A 7,820-nucleotide genomic window follows, 5' to 3' on the forward strand; every position below is an offset into this window, starting at 1 on the left:
GAGTCCTTCAGCCGACCACGACGATGTACTCTGTTTTGGGTATCCCGATATGTCGTTGTAAATGGCTTGATGCAGCGAAGGGGGGGGAGAGAAATGTAATACGGCTTCCTGATAAAGCTGTGGAGAGTATGTGCTGCAGGGAGGTGGATGCACAACGCACCCAGGAACGAACGCTAGCTCCGGTCCTTTTTACTGTGGACTCGATGTCCTGACAGGCTGGTATTTGTGCAACCTGCACAAACACAATACTGCACCATGATTACAAATGGTGAAATACAATGTAAAACTACCGAAAAATACCAGCTCACTAAAACACAACCGCTCAACTCAACGCAATTACTAACTATACCCGCGGTCAGAGAGCGGAGATGTTTCCCCTTTGTGATGTAATATGACGCGTTTGACGTATGACCTTAAAAAAAAGCCGTTTTTAAGAGCAGAGCTCAAAATTGCTCCTTTCCGTCTGAATTCCTGCCCTTATGTCTCGTAAAACATATCAAATCCTACATTCACTTTTTTAATTGTAATTTTCAAGCAAGTTTAAACATAAATGTAGAAAAAACAACAACCTGCAAGATGCTCTTTAAGTGACTGATAAGTAAAGGTGTGTAATCCACTGTGAAGCCTCTTTGTCTCATGATACGCTGCGTGCTGTCCCGTCAGGAGGAACTGCAGAAGAGGATAGTGGAGGAGCAGCAGAATAACAGCCTGTCAGTAGAGATCCTCAACGGGAACACTGAATCGCTGACGGGGCTGGTGGGAAACCCGCAGGCCCTGAAGGAACCAGGTAAGCATTAAAGCTGAGTTGAACACACTGTTTCTTGTTGCCATGTTTACATCCATGCAGGAATGTGTGTTTGTACATAATGAGTGAAACCCTGTGAGAGTAAATGATGTTTTCTCTTGTTTTTCAGACACTGTCGGAGCCCAGAGCGTGTAAAGATTTTTACAGATGTCTCTAAATCTACTGTTTGTTTTTAGCAACACTATGCTTGCACCCTCAATCTATTCTGGATGTACGGTTGTTGATTCTCTATCTGTTAGTTTTAACGAGCGAAGGCTCAAAATATCTGTTACAAGTTAGCTGTGACTCTTGACACACAACGGATAAAACTACAAATAATCAACACTTAGTTTATTTTATTCCCGAATGTTTATTGTGATTTGTGGGTGATCTGGGGAGGGGGTGGTCTTTATGCTGCTGATGATTGACAGTTAAGCCTCTGTCTGAATCTTTATAGTCCTTAAACTCCTGTTCAGATTCGCCTTAGTCTCCTTGGTTCTGGGATTCAACATGTATTGTGATTTGGTTTTAAGTGTTTTTTTGTCTTGGCCTTGTTGTTACACGGCTCGTCTTTCTGCACTTGACTCCTAATGATACAGAGCTGACAGAAGGATTGAAGTTCAGTTGTAGCCCGGCTGATCAGAGCGATTCCTTTCCCCAGCTTGAACACTTTTTCCTTCGTCAGAGCTCAAAGCTTAGGTTTACATTTTATCCCTGTTAACACATCTTTATATACTGTTCTGTTTTCCCTCCATTGATTTCCATGTAATTAAAATGTTGACTAAAGTAATAAGTTTGAAATAATAAAATGCTGGAACTTTAAAGAATGATGTGTGTATTGAAAACGTTTGCCACAATTTCAATGATCTATTAATCATTTGTCAAAAAGCAAAGATCCAGCTTCTAAAATGTGACATTTGTTGCGTTTCTGTTCCTAGAAGATAGTAATCCTTAATAATACTTTCTGGGTTTTGAACATCTGAAGTCATCCTTGCGTCCTCTAGGAAATTGTTTCTCATTTTATGGACAAAACGATTTATTGATTAATGGGGGAAATATTCGTAAGATGTCAATTAAAATATGAATTGGATGCAGCCCTATTGAAAATAATATATCACGCTCACAAATTTAAAAACACCAGAAATGCAAGTAGAAAATTAAATTTCAGAATCATTTTATTAACCATCTTTTAAAAAACAAATACAGTGAAGGACACCTTTGAGGTACATTAGTCAGTATCAGTGGTCTCAGTACCTGTAAGTTAGTTCTTGACATTTTAACTGGCAACCTGTGCAAAATAAGACTAAATCAGGGTCACGGTGTGGAGGCACAAGCTGGTGAGTGGGCTACAGTCGAGGCATCAAACAAAACGGATGAATAGTTTGCATTCATTTAATTAACAAGCGTTTATCTCCGGGGTCCTACGCCCATGTTGAGATGCACATGCACTCATACCACATAATTACACTAAAAACTATGCGAGGGAAAATATTTATACAAGTTTGATTCGCTCTATCAATTTCCCCTAACGGCAAAAAATTAAGGATCAAGTCTTTTTATCAAAGCTTTAAGGATTCCTAAATCATCAGAAAAACGTAACGACAAACTTTGGTTTATTTGATTTGACATCTGTGCAATAGTTAAAAAGGAGCAACCTCAACTTGTGACCCGAGATCAGCTGAGCATCACAGCCTCCCCTCTTGAGTTATCCACAAACTGATCTGGGTTCAGGGGTCGAGTGTTACCAGGGCATGCAGGGGTTTGGACAGTTGCGGATGTACGACTCCAGCGAACCCTCAGACACCTGCATCAGCGTTGTGTACGTCGTCAACTGAGAAACACGATAAGAAAAGTTAGTTACACTGAAGCAATTCTGTTTGCATTTCATTCATAAACAGAAACACGTTATTTAAAAAGACTCACCTTGTTCAGCATTGGTTTGGTTGAGAGGACATCATACATGGTCTTCAGTGTGATATTCTAAGAAAAACAAAAAAGAGATCAAAAAGTGTCTCATGACTTTGATCAAACAGGAATGTGACTTAAATCACAAGACTAGCATGATGGAGATTTATCATCTGGAATTTTTTTTTTTTTTTTTTTTAAATAAAATCATACTATGCTTTGACTTTTCGAGGATTGTGACATTTTATGGCACACAGCGTGATATTTTTATTATACACTAAAATTACTTTTTCTAAAAATGTTATAGCATACTGTACTTTGATTCTTGTAGGAAATGTATGACATGTTTTGTAAAATAATAAAACAATGAAATTACTTATGGCATTCTATGCAAAATACGCAGACATTTTTAAGGCAAGCTACACTAGGAATTTATTTCCCTTTTTTATTTTTTATTCCTTTGATAGCACATCGGAAGATGGACAGGAATGGGCTGTGGGTCAGAATGAACCTGGGTCACATGCTTACCTAGGATGGCTACCCTATTTCCAATTTTTATGACAAACTATGCTATATGTCATTTATTTGGCGAACTACTAGTACTAAGATCTGAAACACTCACTGTCTGCGTGGTCTGGTTCATGCACTTCATGGCAGGAGTTCTGCGGTCGTCCAGGAACAGAGGCTCCTTCCAGTGATCGTAGTTTGTCTCCAAGACGTACCAACGGCCCAGCTTCAGGTCAATCCTGAAATACAACAATGAAATAAAAAATAACTCGACATGTGACATGCAGCTTCACAAGGAAAAACACGTGAAATAGTTTTAATCAGATGATCTGAAACCAAAGCGGTCATCAGTTCCTAATTGCGCAAGAAAAAACTAACTTTGATCCACTGGCACAAAAAAACTAGACATAAAAGGCACAATTCATGGAAAATGACTGCATTTCATCTCATTTCATTATGTTCTGATACATCTGCCTGTATTTTGAATCCAAACGTTTGCAGTGATTAAGCATTCAAAATGTTAATCCCTATTCAGGAATGCAGACAAACTTTAATAGTTGACATTAAATGCTTTCCAATCACGGAGTAAGCTCCAGTACTCACTCCAGAATATCGATGCTGAGCAGCCTGGAGCGGGTGATGATGCAGCCCTGGCCCGTCTGGTTTCCTCCCAGGATGAAGTACGCGGGAGCCAGCAGCTTGGTCTGAGCCAGGAGCATTTTGGCTTCCTCATAGCTGGAGAGAACGGGAAAACACTCAATGTTGGTGCAGAGCCTTCATCACTCGACACAGAGAAGAGATATTCAGTCTTTATGCTCAAAGTCTGCATCCAGAGAAATCCTGCTTTAACGGTTAGTTCTTTTTAAACCATAGTTTTGAACATGTATTAAATATTAAACATGGGACTATGCCCTCAGATTGCAGTGTAATACATTCATATTACATTCATTGTAAGTGCAATATTGTCATTAAGTCAAATTGTGCTTATTTTTATCAATTTATTTTACTCTTCTTGAATCTTTTTCTCTTATATAGAGAATAGAATACTATTTAATTAAAGAAAATGTTGCCTCAAAAAGGGATTAAAGCTTTTTATTTTTAAAAATGGTTATCCTGTGCCGCTTAGATTATAATCATTACTCTCATCAGACGTACTGTAGATATCAATACTGTTTTGATTGTGTTGAATGGTTATACCAAACAGCTAGAACTCAAGATACTAACACTAGTGGCCTGTTAGTGGTAACACATATATAACACTCTGCAACAACAGTAGCCAAAAACTCCACAATGTTCCTTTAAGTATCAAAAGAGGATTCCCCCTTTGTGGGCCGAATAAAGGTATTCTTTCCGAGTCTGAATACCTGTTGGCCTTTTCCAGAACTGAGCGAGTGAGGAAGCTCATCCACATCCCATCTCTCTTTCCCAAGATCCACTCCAGGATTCCTGCATGTGAACACATTTAGATGACGACAAGAAGCAAACAAAACAGAGACCTCATCTCTAAATGCAAAACAGATAATCACTCACCAATGTATCCTCCATCCAGGCTGAAGCGCTCGTTCATAGTGAGAGTGAACAAGTGCTAGGGAAAGAGAAGACAAATATGTTTCTTACATCCAGTGAGCAGGGAGTATATCCAACCCAGAAAATATTGTTGGATATTAATAATGTTTAACGCATTTTAAATCTCAAGTTCTAAGACGAATTGACTTACAGGCTTGATGCCAGTCAGCATGCCAACATATCCAGCGAAGTTTGTAGACTTGAAGACTGTCTGATTATTTCTCTTGAAGTCGAGGTTGACCACCAGAGGCTTCAGCTTCTCACTAATGATCCACGACTTGTTTTTCATGTCCCAGCTGTGAAGAGGAATCAGTCCCGTCTCATGAGAGGTTGTTTTTCTTCTTTTTACAACATCAGGACGATCAAGCTTAAAATGTGTAATGGGGTGTTTACTTACCCCATAAATAATCCAAAATCCAGATTTCTGCCATGGATGAGGTTCCCTATAGGAGTGCAAATCCCAAAAGCATTTCAGTACCAATATAGAATTATTCTAGTAGTTTGTAAGATAAGGAAAAACTAGTTAAATCATCAATTTCTCTTAATGACCCACCATTTTTGTCTTCTGCTACAACTGATGTGCACACAGTGAACACCTCATAGAAGATGTTGAACAAGACAACTTCACCTATATTTTAAAAATGAAGAAAGCAAAAGGGCAGAGGTCAATGGGACTTTTTAAAAAGCAGTGATTTAATAGGATGAATGTGTGTTTTCTTACCAAGAGGAACCCCTGAAGCCTCTGCGATTCCTTTCATTTCCTCACCAAAAGGCTTTGGGAATGTGTCCGCCATAATAGGCTGCAGAACATAATAACACACTGCAGTCATAAAGCCTTCAATACAATACAAATATAGCAGTTATTCTAAGGAAAGCATTTCAGAGAGAAATAACTCACCAGCGTAACGTCCACCAGCTCTACCAGCCTCCCACTCGGAACAAAAGCATTAGCCAAGTCTCTGATGGCCTGAATCATGTTGACCAGCTTTAAAGAAGAGATCAAATGTTAAAAAAACAAGGGATATTTCTGTGAGAGTGATATAAAGTACTTGACAGCGCTCTTACATCTGTTTTCTTGTCAGTAATTAGAGTCGTCCATCTCTTGCTGGGCGGTGAGTCGAGGTCCACAGTGTACCAGCTGACGGCTCCTTTGAACCTGATTAAAAAAGGAAAGCTGTCACACTACTGAAGCCCGACGATACAATTGATTACATCCAACTCACTACATCACCGAGTAGACAGGGTTTATTTATCGGTGTTTGAATTCATTTGAAATGTAATGCATGTGGAGGTAACATGCAGCCGCTGAAGGCTGACAGGCCCGTTTTAGTTGAATCCTGGTTTAATCTAAGTGTGGAAACAAATAGCTGAAAACTAACAAGCATTTCAATCATTTAGCCATTCATTGATCACAAAAATCCCCGTCATTTCCTTTTTTCAGTTTCTCAGATGAGTTGATTTATTGCTTTTTGCATTTATTAAAAACAGTAGATCTCATATCATTGTATATTTATATTTTGGACTAACTACTAAATAAAAGCAATTGGAGATGGGGAACTTTATACATTTTTATCATTTATTGGAATAATGCATCCCACATTCTCCAGCACGTTGAATACTTTTCAATTGCAGCATATTTTGATCCCAGCTGTTTGATTTTGACAATTAGATTTACAAGAGGCAAGTGAAGGTAGCAGAGTACAGGTATAATTCTGCGTTCATGGATACCAAGATAAGCGTTGCAAAACAAATCCGTGAGTCAATAACAGGTCTGGTTTAACAGTGGACTTCTTTACAGACTAAATCACTTACGTGGGACCGTTTGGTGGATACATGTCTGCCCGACAGTCTTCTGTATACTGTAAAAAAAACACATTTAAATTAAATATAAAAGGTTTCTGTGTGACTTCAGAGTAGAAACCTAAATCAAAGTAACGTGAGTTAAATAACACATCTAGGCTTGTCGAATACATGTGTTAAACAGGACAATGATTATGCAGAAATGTCACTTACCGGTGGGATAAATTGGGCAGATAACACGGACAATAAAGCCGCAAAAATAAGAAAAGTAAAGTGCCCCATTTTGGAGGATTTCACTCAAACTGTTGCCTGTTCAGTTCACTGCGGAAGCTGCTTCTGTTTACCTCGTGACAGCGACCTGCCTTTTATCCCAATATGGTCCAGCTACAGCCGGGTTATGGCTAGAAAGGATCCGTCTTGTGTAAAACTCTCGCGAGAGTTTGCAAGTCACGTGGCTGAATGTTTACGTTTGGCAGGCAGCCTTTAGTGGGCCACAGTAAATGATGGTGAGAAGCTAAACTATCTATTAATTATGTAAATTACAGGGAGTGTGATTGTTGAAATAGGGTGTTAGCGGTCTTGCTGTTAAAAGAAGAATGACAACACGGTAGATCACCAACACTATGGTTTATTTTGTATTCACAGGCAAGTCAACGTTGTCGCAGTAAAAGTCCCAAGATAGCTCCTGGTGCAATAAAATGTTCCCTTTCAGTGTTTTACTATTATGTCTGATGTTTCTCTATTAATATTGCTGCTGCATTAATGTACATGTTGCATGTTACTGCTGTAGATGTGTTTCCGAGCCGCGCCGATTACAACGAGTTACAACGAGAACGTGACGTCATATTTACACAAGACGGATCCTTTCTAGCCATAACCAGAGCCCTAGAGAGAGATAAGGACTCTGGCCATAACCATAGCCATAACCCATGCCATAACCCAGCGTTTCTCAAAGTGTGGGGCGCGCCCCACTGGTGGGGCGTAGAGATGTGATAGGTGGGTCGCGAATGGACGCGATGAACGGGAGTTTTTTTAATTTATTTTTTAATTTTATTTTTTGGACCTCAGGCCGGAATCGAACCTGGGTCCTCGCGGGCGTTAGTGGACTGTTACAGCCGGAGACTCGCAACGGCGGTGGACTTTCACAGCGCCGGATCCGCTGGAGCCTCGCAACGGCGGGTGTTTGCGGCGGCGGGTGTGGTACCGGGCGCAGCGGCGCTGTGAAAGTCCACGGCCCACCAATGTCAGAGCCAGCGGC

At 40.0% G+C, this 7,820-nt stretch overlaps 2 protein-coding genes across 2 annotated transcripts in view; one reads left to right on the top strand and one right to left on the bottom strand.

Moving 5' to 3' along the window:
* The window catches only part of LOC104967118 (pericentriolar material 1 protein-like), a 7,429-nt gene extending 5,821 nt beyond the window's left edge, over positions 1–1,608 (top strand). Inside the window, exons 8-9 of the mRNA XM_010796529.1 lie at positions 862–871; positions 912–1,608. Coding sequence (XP_010794831.1) covers positions 862–871; positions 912–981 — 80 coding nt within the window. The 3' untranslated portion in view covers positions 982–1,608. The remainder of the gene's footprint in view (positions 1–861; positions 872–911) is intronic.
* Positions 1,609–1,941: 333 nt separating this feature from the next.
* asah1b (N-acylsphingosine amidohydrolase (acid ceramidase) 1b) lies at positions 1,942–6,950 on the bottom strand. The gene is made up of 14 exons (XM_010796530.1): positions 6,776–6,950; positions 6,575–6,621; positions 5,828–5,918; positions 5,661–5,747; positions 5,484–5,562; positions 5,316–5,390; positions 5,160–5,205; positions 4,914–5,058; positions 4,727–4,781; positions 4,561–4,642; positions 3,800–3,931; positions 3,312–3,435; positions 2,708–2,764; positions 1,942–2,615 (listed from the first exon to the last, which is right to left on the bottom strand). Exons 1-14 carry the CDS (start codon positions 6,842–6,844, stop codon positions 2,526–2,528), a joined length of 1,179 nt encoding a protein of 392 aa, XP_010794832.1. The 5' UTR covers positions 6,845–6,950; the 3' UTR covers positions 1,942–2,525.
* Between the last annotated feature and the right edge of the window lie 870 nt (positions 6,951–7,820).

The sequence above is a fragment of the Notothenia coriiceps genome, unplaced genomic scaffold (assembly GCF_000735185.1).
Source record: "Notothenia coriiceps isolate Sejong01 unplaced genomic scaffold, NC01 NC01_scaffold00037250, whole genome shotgun sequence".
Lineage (NCBI taxonomy): Eukaryota > Metazoa > Chordata > Actinopteri > Perciformes > Nototheniidae > Notothenia > Notothenia coriiceps.